The following is a 19,378-nucleotide window of genomic DNA, read 5'->3' as shown; positions in this document are numbered from 1 at the left end:
ATTTTTTTTTAATAAACCTGTGTTGTGTTTGCAATTGTTTGATGTCCATGAGAGCAGAGTATTTTTGTGAATTTTTTTTATTAACAAAAGATCAAAAGGTTAAACAATATAGATAATTTTTCACAGCCTTCTTTGCTCATATTTACCAAGGGTGCCAAAATTAGTAGAGGGCACTGTACATTTGTGATACAGTATTTATCAGCTGCCATAATTTATATATAGACTTTAAGTCCACACTACATTGATTTTTCTTATGCAGGTGTGCTTTCCTTGAAGCGCATCACTACCGCTGTTTTCCTTGTCGATGTCGGAGTGTACATGGACATATTGTCACTGACTGTCCAGAATCCCAGTGTTTGAGATAGCTTGCTCCTAAAAGACTTGCACATGAGGAAGTAAATTATCGGGTCCAGACACACATTGAACATAGACAACAAGAGTGTTGCCTTTTTCCCATTCAGCAATGTAAAATTCATTTGTACTCCATCAGTCTGGCTTTTAGTGAACGGGATCCTACATAGATGATAAGGCACGAAGCAGATAAAAAACACAACCAGTAAGACAAGAATGTTCTGTCCTTTCTTGGCTTTACGCTGGGTTGTCTCTCCGACTATGATGAACTGGGACGAGGATCGATGGATGTGTCTGTAGATGGATATGTAGCAGGTGAGCAGAGTGATCAGAACTAGGAAGAAGATCAGTATGTTCATGTAGATCACCACACCATGCCACTTTTTACCCACCTCACTCTTTAACTCTGCACAGTTAGTCATGTTCTTTGTTACTGGCTTATCAGTCAGTATTACATTGGGAAGAGAAAGAGCGATCATAACTAACCACACCATAACAGCCATGGCTACGGTGAAGGAGTAACTGTAAAGACAAGCGCCACACGTTCCACCGAACGGCCTCACGATCTTCAGGTAGCGATCCAGAGCCACCAATCCGAGGAAGAGGATGCTGGCGTACATGCAGCAGTAGAAGAGCACGGCCGTGTAGCGGCAAGACACACCTTCGAGACCCGAAGATGCCACTTTGGCCTCAGTGAGGATGTTGATTGGTAGCGTGAGGGTCATGAAGAGGTCAGCCACCGCCATGTTGCGCAGGTATAGCATGAAGGTTCGTTTCTGCGTGCGGATTTGAAAGAACACCCACACGGCCATGGAGTTCAGGAGCAGGCCAGCCACGAAGACCAATAGGTACAGGGAGACGAAGACGATGGACCAGACGCCTAATGGGTCACCTTGTTGGTTGCTGAGATCCATGGCTGGGAATGAAAAAGATCACAAAATGATTACAATGTTAAAAAGTAGGAGAAAAGAAAACAACTTTTGGAATCTCATCTTTTGAACCTGCCATATTTCCGAGTGGCTTGTCTCTGCAAGTTTACTTTCATCGCTGGAAACATGAACTGTTTACATGAATCGCGATTCACTTTCAAGCCCTTTTAAGGGTGTGTTTAAAAAAGCCAGATATTCTGCTAACAGATTTATTTTCACTTAGAATGTCTCTCGGTCAAGGTTACACTACATTACGTTTTAATCTTCACAACATCTAATTCCAGTGTCATGTAGAATTAAAAAAAAGACTTAGGTACAGTTTATTAGCTCTTATTCAATATACTGTAGTTTTTGTTCAGTGCGCATGTTATTAGTGTGTCCTCTTATCATATGATTAATCATAATATTAATTATCGACCACAGGGAACATTTGCTAAGTTGCTTTTAATTATTTTTTTATACAAACACGAATGCAACATAAACAGTGAATTAGATAACCAATTGCATCAAGTAAGGAATAAAATATGACTTTTAAAAAAATCGCTTACAATCGAGACTCTTTTCAGTGATGAATAAATAATGATTTAAATGTTGTTCAATAACAACACATTTAAACATTTTCTTAGACTTACAAGTCCCTGTAAATTAGCAGTTACTATAGAAACGATAATGCATCATCACAATTGCATTAATGTAAACCTGTGATTTGAATTACAACCAACACTACGGTCAGAGCTGCTGTTATAGAATATTAATTCTATACACTTTTGGCCATACCGAATCAAGCATTCAAATGCACTGGTATAAAACATCAACAATGAGATATCACATATGCAGTTCTGAGAATAAAATATATTAGATATGTAAAGGGTTCAATATAGACGCTGGATATAAATCAGCCGGCAATATTTCTATATAATTGTTTAGAAGTGTTTGAAAAGCTATTGACATTTTCTTTTCTTTAAAGTGTTTACTTACCTTTCTTGCAGTCCAAAATGTTCTGCACACAGTGTTTTCTTTAAGACGAAGAGCTCTTCAGAATATCTGTGGTATAATAACACTGGCTTTGAACAATACATCAGCTATCAGTACTTCATAGGAAACTTCCTAGGAAAGTGTTTATCACAATTCATGGTATAACGCTCCTATAAGAAGATAAGATCATCAATGCATAAGTCATTAATGTTAAACGCACTTCCCTTTATATAGCTCACAACGTTACCACAACTTTATTATCACAACAATATTATCACAAGTTTCTATGATAAAAACAAAAACAAAAAAAACAACTAACTAAACAACATGAAAAACCCAATACTCATGATAATGAACTGTATGTAAAACATCTTGCCTGGGGGGGAAGAAAACTTCCAAAGCCACAAATATTATAAATATTATTAGAAAGTAATCTCACCTGGATCACTGTGGCTGACTCTGTCCCTCTGTCCTGTTACGTACTTAGTGTTAAAATGTAAGCAGGAAGCAACGAAGGAACTCTGCCCTGTGTTTTATTACTGAATGGAGTGACGAAATGCATCTCCACTGCTATGTGTCTGGGCTTGCCGTGGAAGTTCAGCTCTTTCCTTGGAAATCAGTATCGACCCTATCGGATTATCAAGTGAACAGATTTTATTTTTTAATTACGCTGGAAGGAATCTAGTTTCTAATTCTGTTATGAATCCCTAATTATATTATCAATGGGACAATATGGCATATAATGTAATCTGTTTTTGTGAAAAAACAAAACAAAACAAAAAAAACAAGTTAAAATAATATAATAACAAAAGGCCTGAACCCAGCCTCTCTTCACTGGTGTTTCTTTGATTCTAGGGAAAGTTTTCTGTTACAGTGAAAAGCACTTTCGCTTTTTCATCAAAGGAATTGATGCGAAAGGTTTAGTCGTATGCATGTTAGCACATTCCGAGTTTATTAAAATGGCCTCGTTATATTCGTAAACGGTTCGTAGGAGCATTTACACACACTTTATTACCACACTTTGGATACGGATTATACCATCGAGTTTAAATAGCTTTATTTTTGTCTTTAGTTACACACACATTTAATGAAACTTTTGTGAAACCCGGTTGTTTTATATTAATTGCGTTAACTGAAGAAATATTAAATATGAAAAAAATAAATAAAGAAAGAAAGCAAGGCAACATAAATCCAAATAAGATTTATGTTATTCCGGGAAGGTGCCTTGTAATGTACAGGTGATTGGAATTCCTCGACATGCTGTTATTCTGTCACGTTTTCAAGACATTGCAGAAGGGTATTTTTGTAATGTTCTAGTCTAACCTTCAGAGAACCCATTACAAACATTACTACTGTTCAGATGCTCCACGTAATCTAAGATGAATAATAAACAGATTTTTTCTTTTTTAAAGAAAATGTATAATCGCTGATGTAGTTATGTGTTCTTTAAAACTATTAGTTAACATTTATGTAACAGTGAGTAACCTTGATCTTCAAAACAAGCTGCATTTGTTGTTTTGTTAGAAACTGACTGCTTATAGCTGCTATAATGTAAGTGATAACATTTAATACAACTGTAATCCGAGTAAACATACAGTGTGTTGCTATATAATACATAAACATTGTGATCGTTGGTAAATTGCTGAATAAAACACGTTCGTGACGTGTTGTTATAGGAAAATCAACTTCGGAGGGATTGCGGTAACTCTGCTTTGCATGATAACACGCTGTTGCTGATTATTTTCCCGTAATAGCATTGAAAAACCTTGATGCTGGTAAAAGTGTGTCAAGCAAGCTGCGAACAAGATTGTTCTGCAGTGAAGGTGTTCAGGGAGTGTTGGCATGCTTATCAGGTTTCTTATCAGTCTGTAATCTATGAGAGCATACAAGAGCTCCTGCAGCTAACAGGATGCTTTTAATGTACCGTGAGTTGAGTGTTAACATACAGTCACGTACATGGGATATAAAAGATATGTTAATAAAATCATGGTCGATATCACGTATAGTTTGTATAGTCAGTCGTTTATGGAATTGAAGTAGCTTGTGTTGAGTTTGTAGTTATCGATCGTGCTTTTTTTCCCCTCATTTTCTTCCCCAATTTGGTCACCTACTCCCATCTCTCACCTATCACATAACAGCAGACATCCAGGGAAGATAAAGGTGATCATGTGCTTCCTCAGAAACATATGAAGCCAAAAAAAAAAACAAAAACATCTTTTCGAACTGCTGCATCACAATGTAGCAGAACAGACTTGGAGGACAATGCTATCTACCCTCTTCTGCATACATGAGCTCACAGATGGCCGCATATGGCTAGTTTCAATGTAATAGACATTGACTCGGGCTCAATTACGCTCTAGATTCCTGACAATCAACACTTGACTATACACCTTTTTCCTGAATGCGGAAATCTCACCTGGCTCATACCAGAAACCTGTTTACATCTTCTTTCTCCGGTGTTTATATTCAAATTTATGTATATTCTTAGCTGATGGCTAAAAAAAAAAGCAAAAAAAAAAAAGCACATAGCTTCATAGTACCGACACGTTACATTGTAACAATGACCCTCTTTTGACTGTGCCTCACCCGTTTAAGTTTAATGACTCGGTAGATGACATGAAGCTATGGCCCGAGGTTAGCTACACTGATATTATTAACTACTTTGTTTTCTCTGGAGACGTTGATGGTGAATAAAAGCACAGGAACATATTATTACATGCACAGGATTTGTACAGGAAACATAGCGACTTTATTTTTTTGAAAGCAGATGTAGAGCCCAGTCAGAAAGTTAGCCAGGCTAAACATGCCGTACGGGTAACTAGCTTTCGACGCTTAGTAACAGGTGGATGTTCACAGGCTGAAGTTCGGAAATGACTCGTTTAGGGTTTGCTGGTGCTCAAAACAAGTATTTCCCAGAAAGTTTATTGCTGTTGTTGTGGCAGCCAATGACAGCACAGCTTTACCCTGAGCTCATTGTTATTCTTACTAACACTCAGAAAGTTTCTGTTGAATTTATTCATTCGATCTCTTTAGCCAGTTTTTACAAAGGGATTCTTTAGAGACTGGAACAGGAAAACAGTACAATAGAAATTAGAATCCATTATGGGGTCACTCGCTGGTTTCTCCAGAAAAAGGTGGATAGGTCAAATGTTTTTCTGGTGCGCCACTAGGGAGGCCTGCCTTTATTTATTCTAATGTGCTGTGAGTGTTCTCCTTCCAGCTTGCCACACTGTTTGTAATTCAGGCAGTCCTGTTTAGACCTGATATTATCTTGTTTTGTTTTTTAACATGGTCCCATGGGCCATTATACAACGCTGTTAACCTTCACCTAGCACTGGTACAGTTTGAAATGTTCATAGTATGATAACCTAGTATGAAAAAAAAAAAAAAAGAAAATCTTCAGTTTCACATCATTAAATGTAGCTTGTTACTGAGTCCAAAAGTCACTCAAATCCCCTAATTGTTCTTCTTTTCTTTTGAGAATGCCCTTTTTTCCCCTATAAACTCTCTACCACTGTCAGTGTTTCATGCATTCAAAGGTTTTCCAGCGCACTCGTGTCCCAGCGCATCCCAGGGAGTTGAGAAATGCACATGAAACCTTGACTCTCCAGCACCCTTATCTTCAACAGTCCAGTATATCATTTTCACTTGAAATCCATCTGTCAAATTCTCGCCTCAATAAAAAACAAGTATTTCTCTTATCGTTCCAAACCCCGAAACATTTGTGGGGGTTTTTTGCCATCACACATTCCTCGTCAAACGGGTTAGGCGTTAGATGGAACTTGTATGATTAGCCAAACCCTATCCAATGCCCAAGGCAAAATAAACATGAACTACTGAGCTACTGTCAAGGTCTGAGCTTCCACTGTATTTTATTATGCCTCAGATGTTATCTGTCATGTGTTAGAATGTCAGCTGGAATTAAAACAGGTTTTCTTTTCAGTGTACACTACTCAGCTCACAATTGTATAGAATGTATGCTGTAGCATTACAATTTCCCTTCACTGGAACCAAGAGGCCCAAACGTGTTCCAGCATGACAATGCCCCTTGTGCACAAAGTCAGCTCCATGAACACACGGTTTGCCGAAGTTGGCGTGGAAGTGTCCTGCACAGAGTGCTGACCTCAACCCAACTGAACACCTTTGGGATGAACTGGAACACCAACTGAACCCCAGGCCGGACCTCACTAACGCTCTTGTAGCTGAACGAACACAATTCCCCACAGCCACGCTCCACAATCTAGTGGGAAGCCTTCCCAGAAGAATGGAGCTTATTATAACAGAAAATGGGGACTAAATCTGGAATGGGATGTTCAACAAGCACATATGGGTTTGATGATCAGGTGACCACATACTTTTGCCCATATAGTGTACAAAACAAGAGCAGTCAACAGAAAAGGACACAAGTTCATCTAGCAGAAATGCAAAATTGTGGATGCATGAGATAGAAAACATAAGCATGGGACTGGGACGCGCTTTAAACGTCTTTGGAAAAAAGATATTTACACTTTGGCTATTTGTTATCTTTCACTGACCCATGATTACCATATTAGCTAACATTTTCATTCAACTGAGACATAGATAGAAGGCTTTATGTGAGGAATAAACATTTAGGGCTGTACTATAATACTATATATATATAATGTGTAGGGAAAGCCATTAAAAAAAGCTTGAAACCAGAACAATTCCTCTGTCCTATACCCTATACCATGTCTGAAACTTACTGACTCTGACCCTCACTTCCATAAATGTTACATAAACCTCTCTTTGTTAACTAACAACACATTTTAAAATCTGTGTAGACTTACTTTATGTCAAAAGTCTCCCGTACAAGTCCACTGTTACTACGGAAACAATAACGTTTCGAATATATGACTTCTGACTTGTGGAATCAAGCAGTCTAAGGGAAGATCCTTCTACAAATGTGTTTTATTCTATTATTAATGACTGGTTTTGTGGAATGTGGTTATGTCTGGAGAATTTGCTTGAGGCATTAAAAAGTGGAGGCACAGTTATGACTCCATCTGCTGGATACAAAGTACCGCACACACACACACACACACACACACACACGTTTGTCTTATCATTCTTGTGAGGACCTTGAAATGACACAGTTATTAATGCTACACCTAAATCTATCCTTCAGTAACCCAAAGGAAACTTTTTGGCTCTTTTAGTTTTTTGGGTTTTTTAAAAAAAAAAACAACATAAAATTACAACAACAACAAACTTTGCATAAATTCTCTAGAACAAAGTTGGCTTTAGGTCAAAGCAAACATGGAGGACAACTGACTGGCATTTGTTATCAGTCTCTGGTGCATGATGTTGTGTCTGCTAGCCTCCACATGCAAAATTGCTTTAAAACAAGGTCAGGGCACATTTTATTTCTCAGAGCAGCAGGACTGTAACAGGGCTATTGTTTCGAATGTACGATTTTGTCATGCTGTTTCTACAGGGCTTTCTGTTTTTGCATTATTTACAATATTTAACGCTGTCCATTAGCCAACATTAAATCACAAGCAGCCTGTCTATGCATGTTTGTCTGGAAACGACACTGAAAATGATCATGACCTTGTTTTTATTCATTCATTCATTCATTTATTTATTTATTTATTTATTATCAGAATGAATGGGATTTACTCATGTGATACACAGTACTGGGCAAAAGTCTTGCTGCAGTGCAAAGATTCCTTCAAAAATAATTCAATAAAAGGTCTCTACATTAAAAAGAAACACTGTAAGGAACATCAAACCGTAATAAATGAAACAAAGGCAATATTTGGTGTGATGGCACTTTGCTTGAAGGATAGTCTCGGGTACGATGTGTGCGGTTTTATAAGGAAGTGAGCTGTGGGTTTTATTGAGCATCTTGCAGAACCAGACACGGTTCTTCAGCAGCATTCATTTATTCAGTTTTTGTCTGAAAATGCCTCGTACATGATACGCTGCTTTCTATACTGACATACAAACATTCCTCTGTAACATTTTGTGCTGGAAAACCTCAAATTAAAAAAATGGATAACAAAGTTTTTACTAAAATATAACCCGAAAAAACAACACAAACTACCTGGGTTTACACCCCACCACCGGGGGTGTAGTCACCTGCATTCTAATTACAGCTAATCAGTCTGACCTCACTATGGGCGTCTTGCATTTAGCGCAATGACGCGTTTCTGTTTTGAAACAGTGCGGCTCTCGTCTTACAGGCAGCATTGTTTACATTCGTTATGAGACAGCAACATGTCCATCAGGTTTCAATGACCGTTATCCACATATTTACTGTATATATGGTCCTTATACATAAAGTTATACATAAAATTGGTAGTTTCTTCCCTTATTAGTTATGTATTCATGATGAGGTATGCTCTTTGAAGCCTTTCTCGGCCTTGCTAGAAAAGGGCTTTGAAGGTATTGTAACATATTCTGGTTTTTTCCCACTTCAGTACACCTGAATGATTTACTGATGTATTGTATATACCTAACACTTTACAATAAGATTACATTACTAGATATTACATCATACAGCATTAAACATTACAAAATTATTTTGTAATAAGTATATTAATCATTAACCAATACTACTACTACTACTACTACTACTACTACTACTATTAATAATAAACACTTTATTTTCTAAAGTATTAAGCAGTTTTAGTAATATCTGTTTTTATAATGCAGTGTTTAGTCTTATCACTTCTTGTCACATTTCCATATATTGATACACTTTGCTTTGATAATATGGAAAAGAACGTGTTAGCTATTATTACTAACACAGCTTAATGAAATATAACATAATACTTTACTTATTGCAAAGTCATATCACATAAACGTACCAGCTTTAAAAGATGCACACACACACACACACACACGCACGCACATGCACGCACATACACACACACACACGCACACACATACACACACACGCACACACATACACACACACACACACACACACACACACACAAATAAAAAGTCAGGCCTAAAACAGCAGCCAAAGGAAGTAATGTGGCTTAAGTGAGATTAGAAGAAAGGAAATGAAAATAGCGTGACTGTGCACAATATTAATTTTTTTCTTGCATTCATCACTTTTCAGACCTCAGATACCACACCCAATGTCTAACATGGCCATTAGAAATACTCAGAAAAAAGCAACCCAGAATAAAATCTATGCCAGTTTGTCATTATGCAAATAAGTGGCTCAACTAAAGAAATGGTCATAAAAAAAATTAAAATTTAAAAACCCACACAGCCAGCTTATTTATATACTGATGTTTAGGGGAGGAAAAAAACATAGTCCCTCCATTTTCACAGGCTCAAAAGTAATCGGACAATTGATTGGTAAGTTTCATGGCCAGGTGTGGCCTGTATCCTCGTTATTTCATGACAAATTAAGAAGATAAAAGGTCTGGAGTTGAATTATGTGTGTAAGAGTACTTTGAAAAGCTCCAAAAAATAAAAATAAAAAATGTAAGGAGTGAGAAGTTTTTAAACTTGGAAATGTGATTAAGATAACAAATATTCAATTTCAATAATACTCAAGAAAAGTAGAAATAACTCAGCATAATTCTTAAATATAGTAATAAAGTACAGTATTTTCCACCCCTGCAAGTACAGCCATAAACACAGTTATTTTTTCACCTTTATTCAACATGTAAAGTATGTACAAGACATCACTAATTATTACATATGGACTCATTAAATACTGAAGTTACTATTAAATAAAGTGCTATCCTAATTTCAATGCTGAAATTCAAGAGCTCCAAAGAAATCACAAAATTTTAAGTGAAAGTAACAAAGCATGGTATTTACAGACGTACCCAAGACATATTTAATAATAATAATGAAATATTATATAAATCTCTATTTTTATTATTACAAATAAGCTTGGTCCAGAAATGGCAACTGTACTCGGAGAATTTGGGATAATAAAACATGACTGTTAGCATTTTTACTCAAATTTCAAATTGAATATCTATTATAATAAAACATGACTGTTAGCATTTTTACTCAAATTTCAAATTGAATATCTATTATAATATCGGAGTCTTTAAAGCACCAAGAAAAATTAATGCCATGAGGAATCAAACTAACAACGAAACCAAAACCGCTGAGTTTAGATTGAAAAAAAAGAAAAGAAAAATCCCAACATGGGTTAAGCTGCTCAAAAACAGATGACGTTCAAAAATTATTTCAAGAAATTGCTACTTAGGCTAATTTTTACACTTGTCACAGCAGATTTAGCATCACTTTCCAAACACATCGACTACCAGAAATGTTTAATACAGTTTGCATGTCTTACCTGCTCTAGTAATCTGAGAGCTCAAATGTTTAAGTAAAAATATATAAAGTACTTTGAGTTCCTAAAGGACTGAGCTAATAGGGCGCTTTAAATAATATTGTCCTATAGTTCAGTTTAGGCCATTAAAAATAATGAGGAAAAAATATTTATAGCTTATAAGATCAAACAGAAATTCCTGTATATGTATATGCTGAGCCTGTATATGTATATTTTTGTCCCTGAAGGAAACCATCATGTAGCAATTAAAGCATGTTTGCTTAAAGATAGAACACTTTGATATCATGTTCATGAATAGATATCACATTTTGGTGGATATTTCAACTCCATAAACTGATTAGGTCTTAACATTAATTTTCTCTTACATGGTGCCAATGTGAGCTTATTAACTATGACGTCAGTCTATTAATTCCAAATCGTTAGGCAAAGAAATCAATCAAATGTTGTCAATTGGCAATATGTGAGATCAATTGCTAATAGCTAATAGCGCCTATGTATTTGTAGACTGGTAGGTCAGTGTGTCCTGACAGATTAATAATGAGTCTTTATTGGTCACATATACAGTAGAGCACAGCGAAATTATTTTATTTGCATACCTCAGCATGTCAGGAAGCTGGGATCAGAGCGCAGGGTCAGCCATGATACAGCACCCCTGGAGCAGAGAGGGTTAAGGGCCTTGCTCAAGGGCCCAACAGTGGCAGCTTAGTAGTGCTGGGGCTTGAACCCCCGACCTTCCGAGCAGTAACCCAGAGCCTTAACCACTGCCCCGTAATGCATACGTATAACATCCATAGATCCATCCATTCATTTTCTAGACCGCTTATCCTACACATTTTCGCAGGGAAACCTGCGAAAATGTGTAGGACCTTAGGGCACAAGGGCACCTTAGGGCACAAGGCGGGGTACACCCTGGATGGGGTGACAACGCATCGCAGGGCACAATCGCACACACACACTCATTCACACACAATCAGCCTACAACGCATGTCTTTGGACTGTGGGAAGAAACTGGAGTACCCAGAAGAAACTGCCAAAGTATGGTGAGAGCATGCAAACTCTACATACACAGGGCAGGGGCAGGATTCAAACCCCCCAACCCCGCAGGTGCGAGGCAAACGTGTTAACCACTAAGCCACCGTGTCTCCCCCTACAGAAATTATGAATACAAATCTTTAGTCCACGGTTTTATCATGAAAGAATGTTAAATAGAGTCTAAATCAGTGTAAATTTTGTATTCTCGACTAATACGCATCAACTGAGTAAAATTGGTGTATTGTGTTCTGAAAAATGATTAAATAAAAACAGCTCATGGTGGGAAAACAAACCCAGCTATAAGATCTATTCACAGACATTTCAACCAACTACAGTTATGTGCAGTATAAATCTAATTTTATAAAATGACTCGAAGTTCTGGCATAATGTTATTCGGTCCAGTCAACTCCAAACCAGTGTATTGTGACCAGACTTCCATGTATATGATGATGTTAATGTGAGCGGAACTCATTAGCATTGTTATAATGACTCATATGAGACATTTCCTGCTTGGTCGATGTCTCTGTAGGGGACTCGAACCCTCCATTGGCTAAAGGCTTGCGGCAGAGGGTAGCTGTTAATCTCCTGCGGAAGACTCGGCACAGGAAGACGTAGATGAGAGGGTCCAGGCAAATGTTGGTGGCTGACAGCCAGAGTGTGATCTCCTTTGCCAAGTACATCTTCTGATCCCAGCAATGAGCGGATGGGCCTCGTGTTTGAGTGAGGGTGTAGGGCACTCGGGCCAAGTGGAAGGGAGCGAAACAAACAAAGAACACGCCCACCACGACAAACACCTGAGAAGAAAAGATACGAGACAGTGTTATGTTGATAAACATGGCTCTCACAAAGGGGAAAGAAGTCTCAGCCTCATGTCTTATGGTGTGTGATAACTTTTGTACTCTTAGCTGGCCAACAGAATTCTCTCTGCTTGGCTGTTTTTATGCACGACATAGTTACTGGGTCAAAAAAGTTGGTTTTAGAGAGTTCTCTTTGGCAAGTAAATGTAATTGGTCAAATGGCTGCTTTCTGTGAAAGTAGGAAGTTCTTGGCTTGGAAATCACTTCAGGATCAGGGATTGTATGAACAAATTTACAACTAAGGGACAGGTATTAAATTCGAGTAAGCTCATAATTACATAAAAACATTCTTTTTTTATTGCCATTTATTATTTATTACGCTTTTAATTTTTTAAAAAAGTATTTACTTGAAATAAGACTTATTATTACGCTGTGAAAATTGGTGTCAGATATTTCTATGGGACGTGAACAACATTCAGAGGGTTTCTTTACTCATGCAAATAATAAAACATGATGAAGTGTTCTGTTTTAAAGATGTCAATAATGGGGTGACATCAAGCGTCTGTTCTTCTTTCTTTTGATCTTAATAAGATAAAAAAAAATGTAGTTCGTCATGTCACCGAGGAAACTCGTCCATGCTGAAGGGGTTCTTTAAAGTTACAGCTACGCCTCTGACTGTTAAAGCCCTGACAGTGTAGACTCCTTCCATAGATGCTAAGTAAATATCTCCTTAAAGATGTCACAATATCAATGTTTGTTCTTTTTTTTCTCCTGGTAAATAAAAAGCTCTTATTTACATTTTATGGGCTATTAAATTATGTGGCGCAGCCACACTCAATTAGCTGTTACTATAGAAATTATTTCATGTGCTTTGCTTTGCAGCTGGCACCACTGTTAGCTGCTGTGTTAGATAATAAATCGACACCTTCTGACCAATCAGATTCAAGAAATCAACAGCGCTGCAGTATAAATTTTAATAACGGATCACACTCATGTCTGCATGATATTTGATTTGGAGATTTTTCAGTGTTATGCCGTTTGCAGAAATATAGATATATAGAAATGTATAGAAATATATATGTGGTAAGTTTCAGTTTCAGCAAGTTTAAGATCGGCTTTGAAGAAAAGTCCACACGCGCAAAAAAGAAATCTTATTTTGGTATCGTTTCCTCCCCCAACCGTGCACATGACTTCATTCACCTATTTTGCAATTTTTTTATTTGGGATCTTAGTAGCAGTTTAGGACCCTGATTTGAGTTCCGTCAGAGTGATGTGTACTGTGCCGTACCTTGGACTTGGTGCGTTTGCTGGCGGTGCCAGAGCTGCTCCGTGAGGCGCGGTATGACTCGTATACCTTCCTGCTGATGAAGGTGTAGCAGATAGCCATTACAACCAGAGTCCCCCAGAACACCACCTGACAAAAGTAGTTAAATCCCTCGTGCCAGCGCAGGCCCAGATCACTCTTCATGCTGCTGCATTTCAGCTTCTTGCTGCGACCCACAGTAAACTCACGGTTGCTCAGGATCACATTAGGTAGCGCGAAAGCCACCATGACAACCCAGACCCCTGCGCACACCGCCTTACCCACACCGACCCGCTGCAGGGCGCATTTTCCGAAGGGCCGCACGATTTTCAGGTAACGGTCCAGGCTGATGAGACCCAGCAGCAGGATGCTGATGTACATGGTGGTGTAGAAGAGGACGCCGGTGTAGCGGCAGTAGAAGGCCCTCAGTGTTGTTGAGCCTATGCCAGCGTCTGTTAGGACCTTCAAAGGAACACTCAGGGTCATGAGCAGGTCGGCCACCACTACGTTCTTCAGGTACACCACAAATGTGGAGCTGCTGCGGATCTGGAAGAAGATCCAGGCAGCCAAGCAGTTGAGGACGATGGCAGCCAGGAAGAGGGCAGAATACAAGCAGGGGAAGACAACCGAACTGATCTTGTTGTCCAGCTTACATTGCATGGAGGCGTTCTGCTGACTCGCATTCATCCTCACGTCCCAGCTTTGACTGTAAAATACAAGTATATGCTTCAAAAAAACGTTCTTTTTTTTTTTTTAAATTATGGCATAAATTGCATTTGTGCCGTATTGATAGTCATTACTCGACATGTATGTAATAATTAATTATTTTATTATTAAATTACTATTGGCAGTCTAAATATCCTGAACCATTTATGTAACCATTCATTTGACATTATTATGATTATGATTATTATTCAGGGAACAATTACACACACCCATTCACACAATACAAACAATTTGGATATGCCACAAAGGCAGTGGCCTTAACACTAACGCTAATAATTACAACACACTCTTTAATTACAACACACCCCATAAAAGACAGGATATTGTTTTTTTAAATTTTTTTTTTTTAAATTTAATATGTTTCTTGTTAACGGGTCTCTAAAATACAGATGTAATTCCTGCTGTCCTGTATGTATACAATATGGTCTGCACTTATATAGTGCTTTTTTTTTTTTAACCTTAGCAGTGCTACAAAGCACTTTACACTGGTTCTCATTCACCCATTCACACACACCAATGGTAGCAGAGCTGCCAAGCAAGGCGCTAACTTGCCATCGAGAGCAACTTGGGGTTCAGTGTCTTGCCCAAGGACACTTCGGCATGTGGAGTCATGTGGGCTGGAAATCGAACCGCCAATCCTACGATTAGTACACAACCCGCTCTACCACCTGAGCCACAGCCGCCCTTGATATGTACATATGTATATATGTCTTATAACTTATTATCACTACTTTCAGTAAATAATAAACCACATGCATGGGAAATATAGAATGTTAGATAACATATACAATACTTTTGACCTAATTGCAACAGAACTGTTAAGGTGCATGCATACAGTATGAAAACACTTACATGCACATATAGAAATACTAGACTGGAAATAAAAATGGGTCACCATCTGCCTTTCATAACCACACGACAAAACCTCATCAAGCAAACAAGGACAAATGAAGTCACTCAAAGGTTCGTTATCTTTGCAATGAAACATTCTGCTTATTGCAAGGGTTTCCACACAACACTTATACGCAACATTTTAGGGTTAATATACAGTAATTTAGGATGTTCAACTGACACTCCAGCTGAAAATCAGGGCTATTACACTAATAATACACATCTGCTTACCAATGCAGATGAGTCACATAACTGTAGAGTAAAGATGCATCATAAACCCTCAGCTGTTATGAGAACATTACAGTTTTCCTTGTGTGAGGGGCAGCACTAAGTCCAGTTGACATTAAATGACATGAATATGACACTGTAATTTAATCAATAATATTGTCCCTTTACAGTCCGCTAAAAAATGTTTTTATTTTTTTAAAATATTTTTTAATCTGAGGAGGAATCTTAATCAAAGACATTACTTATCTCAAGCAGTAAATTGTTTTTTTTTTTTTTTTTTTTTTTTTTAAAATAAAAAAGTGATTAATATGCTTAAAGTGAGCTATAACCTTAGGAGATGAGTGCTAGGTTAGCTTATCCTTCAAACTCTTACCAGGTTTTCCGTACAGGATATTTCTAGTATTGACTAATTATCGTACTTCGACCTCGGACTATGAAAAATGAGAGAAAGCACGCCCTAATCCGTAACTCCTACTCAGGAACTTTAAGACGTTCTTCTCGATTTCGAGTTCAAGCAAGTGACTTCAGATCAAAATGCCTGCGCACAGCATCAGCGGTAGCACTTCTTACTTTTATACATAAACATAACAGCATAACACTCAACAAACAGACATGTTTACATGTTAAATAAGTCGCTCGAACGAGGTCAAAAATCACGTAATTCCAAGCTTCGTGTTCTGTTTGAAAAGTTACTCGCAACAGGGATTGTAGAGGTTCGAGATGATAAAGTGCAGGACAGGGAAAACTAAGGGTGGATCTGGTTTTATAAGGCTGTATGAGATAAAATAGAGCTTCTATTTCAGTTGCACGTTATTTTAATTCCTACGCCTATTAACGCCAGTAATACGACATGAATGCTTGACAAAATTTCACGCCTTGCATAATTAAGTGACAAATGCTGAATACATTTAATCACTACTTCTGCTACTGTTTGGCATCCACCCAAAACGAGCGGGTTACACTGTATGGACATTTTTAAAGGTAAATCATCACAACAGCAGTACAACCGTGAAGTGACCTTCTAAACTGGATGGCCAAGACGAGTCAAGACGAGTGCACGTATATTCAGAAGTAGCGTTGTCCTTTCTTTCTACTTTCAACTTACCTCACCTCAGATTAGTAGAAACGTTACATAAAATAAACGTAACGATAACTAAATGTGAGAAAGCATAAATAAATAAATAAATAAATAAATAAATAAATAAATAAATGAAAAACAGGACATTTTGGACACGCATTTAGGAAGACATATAGAATACTGACAATGCACTTTTCATAATAATCCTTTAAGATCGAAAAGCAATCAAACATCTATTTTAAAGTACATTCAAATAACAATTTATTGTGAATAAGACACCGTACGTGTATACAGAATATACATGTTATGTACAGATAAATGTATTTTAAAATGATATTATAATTGCACATTTTTTTCCTACATAGATTTTTGTGCATAGAACTGCATATAGAGAATGAATACTGAATAATGAACGTAAAATTATATAAAATAACATAAAATCTTTTTTAAAAAAGCTTTGAACATAACATGATCTGATTCATTTGGATCCAGGACTTACCCGCTGCTTTAGGAGAAGTGAAAAACTCTTCTTCTTTTTTTGTTTGAATGTTTCCAGCTGAAACTGCTACATGAAAATCAGTAAATGCCTGAGACCTCCCATTCACGCTTTGCCTATTGCACTGTGCTTGTGGCCTGCACATGCACGCACAAACATACACGCACAAACATGACACACGCACACACACACACACACACACACACTTGTTTTCTCTACTGGTGGCCTCTCAAAGCCTTCCTTTCTCGTCACAATAGGTCTGCCATTCCAGTGCCAGGGTGAATATCCCCATCCTGTTTCATTTCCTGTCCTTTGTCTCAGTGTGGCCTCAGTTCTGCTTCGTGCCCAACTTTATTTACTCATTTGCATAAATTTCTATAGACTTAGAAGTGATAAGTGATGTTGCACAACAATAGCCTGTGACGTCTTTTGGGGAACTGGCACTATCTCTTGGAAACAAGGGCGTATAAAAGAGTGCGTATCTCTAGATGGATTTCTAGCCGTCTGGAAAGACAGACGTGTGAGAAGAAGTGTGTTATGGGTGCATGCATTGTGAGTGGTTATGCAAGTGCAAGAGATATCTGTAAGTCACACAGATGTTTGTGGTCAACTACAGCGCCTTCGCATACAACCAACGCACTCCCCTCCCCGATCAAGTCGGTTTGTGTGCGTGTGCGTGTGTGTGTGAGGAAGATATTTCATGTGAATGTGCCCATAAAAAAAGATGTGGCATGTACATTTTCTATTTTCATGATTATGCAGAAGTCTGAAAGCGTTTCCACCAACTCAATGAGTTTCACTTTTATCGTTACGGGTATTTGAAACTCTGTTACTGTGAAATAATGTATAATTATAATACCCCAGCGCTGTTGAATGATTGAATCTGATTGGTCGTCAGGCGTTTTCTATAATGGCAGCTCTGACAGTTGTTTCCATATCAACAGGGACTTACAGTATACTGCATGTTGGATGCACTACTCAATCACAGCCTGATAATAAACAAATGACACATTTCGTGTTATTTAACAAACAAAAGCATGTACAGTAATTGTTGAATTGAAGAAGCTCAGTATTTATCAGTCCCTCCAGGATTTTGCAATTTTGCGATCCTAGAAATGAACGCAAAATCGAGCAAACTCTGCAGTTATCAGAGGAGCTTGCAATTTTTCTGCAGATTTGGGAAAAGACGGATCGTGTGACGCGAGTACGGCTAAAAAGGTCTCATTAACCAACAAACATCGCCGCAAAAGACTTGTGTGCAAAACGATTTTGCGTAATCGCGATTTCGCCAATTCAAGTCGTTTTCCACAACAACAACAACAATAATAACAACAACAAAAAGCACAAAAACTTGCAAATTTAGAAAAACGCCACAGCAAAATCAAGCATAATAATCAAATTCAGGGAGGTAGCAGTGCCCGTGCTTTGTTCCAGGCTGCAGAATCAACATTAATAGCACTGTCGCAGCATGTCTTTTGTCTGCTCAGGTGTTTTAAATCTTGCTTAGCGTCTTCACTTTATAGCTTCTACTTCTACAAAGGAACCAACGTAGAAGACAGGAAGATCAATTTTACAATCGACATGTAAAGCAAACAGATCACAATTTATTAAGGTTGTAGAAACAAGAAGATGTCTGAGAGCTGAGCTACAATTAAGACTGTTCACTACATAAGTCTAGGGAGAAAACAGAATAAACAAAATGCTGACTTAGAATTATGTCTCCCTATAGTCCAGGTCTGTTTCCTTCTGGCTGGAGGAACTGCACCTTTCAGTTCAGAGAATAGATTTATAGTCATAGTAATAGCGTGCACATCATTGTGAGGTTCCTCCAGTCACAAGAACGCAGAGGCGCACTGGGTTGACGATGTAAAGGTGTAAAACATACCAGACTGGAATGAAACTAGATATTTTGGTAACACTTAGACTAGTAAGCTAGTAGTTCTATAGTATTACTTATTTGTTCCTGCTTAATCTCTGCATACTTACCTATGAGTTATTGAATAACACTGTAAAGCATCCCTAATATTCCCAAAAAACAGTATTTACCCTTGAACCTTATCTTAGAGAAAATTGGCTCTATTTTTAAAGTCATGAAATAGGCACAAACAAAACATTATTATTATATCATTATTATTATATACAAACTATTACTATTATATACATACATGCATACATACATACTACATGTTATTATTATTATAATATCATTATATATATTCAGCATTATATATTATAGCATTATATATGTGTCATTTCCTGAAGATGACTTTTATTTC

The 19,378-nt window shown here is 37.6% G+C and overlaps 2 protein-coding genes across 5 annotated transcripts; both read right to left on the bottom strand.

Annotated features, from left to right (window-relative positions):
* Positions 1-113: 113 nt before the first annotated feature.
* Positions 114-7,163, bottom strand: LOC128624124 (G-protein coupled receptor 87-like). 4 transcript variants are annotated; one of them, XM_053651480.1, is made up of 3 exons: positions 7,064-7,163; positions 2,259-2,324; positions 114-1,267 (listed from the first exon to the last, which is right to left on the bottom strand). In XM_053651480.1, the coding sequence occupies exon 3, from the start codon at positions 1,263-1,265 to the stop codon at positions 252-254; it is 1,014 nt and encodes a 337-aa protein (XP_053507455.1). In that variant the 5' UTR covers positions 1,266-1,267; positions 2,259-2,324; positions 7,064-7,163; the 3' UTR covers positions 114-251. The 4 variants fall into 4 exon arrangements, with proteins under 4 accessions (XP_053507455.1, XP_053507454.1, XP_053507453.1 ...); XM_053651479.1 differs by lacking the exon at positions 7,064-7,163 and adding an exon at positions 2,695-6,780 and having other exon boundaries at positions 2,259-2,425; XM_053651478.1 differs by lacking the exon at positions 7,064-7,163 and adding an exon at positions 2,695-6,780.
* A 4,266-nt stretch (positions 7,164-11,429) lies between these two features.
* On the bottom strand, positions 11,430-17,739 carry LOC128624424 (P2Y purinoceptor 13-like). The gene is made up of 3 exons (XM_053652067.1): positions 17,106-17,739; positions 13,669-14,389; positions 11,430-12,377 (listed from the first exon to the last, which is right to left on the bottom strand). The coding sequence occupies exons 2-3, from the start codon at positions 14,368-14,370 to the stop codon at positions 12,036-12,038; spliced, it is 1,044 nt and encodes a 347-aa protein (XP_053508042.1). The 5' UTR covers positions 14,371-14,389; positions 17,106-17,739; the 3' UTR covers positions 11,430-12,035.
* Positions 17,740-19,378: the final 1,639 nt, after the last annotated feature.

Source organism: Ictalurus furcatus, chromosome 20, assembly GCF_023375685.1.
Source record: "Ictalurus furcatus strain D&B chromosome 20, Billie_1.0, whole genome shotgun sequence".
Classification (NCBI taxonomy): Eukaryota; Metazoa; Chordata; class Actinopteri; order Siluriformes; family Ictaluridae; genus Ictalurus; species Ictalurus furcatus.
The sequence above is the reverse complement of the archived record's forward strand: the minus strand, read 5'-3'. Positions and strand labels throughout refer to the sequence as shown.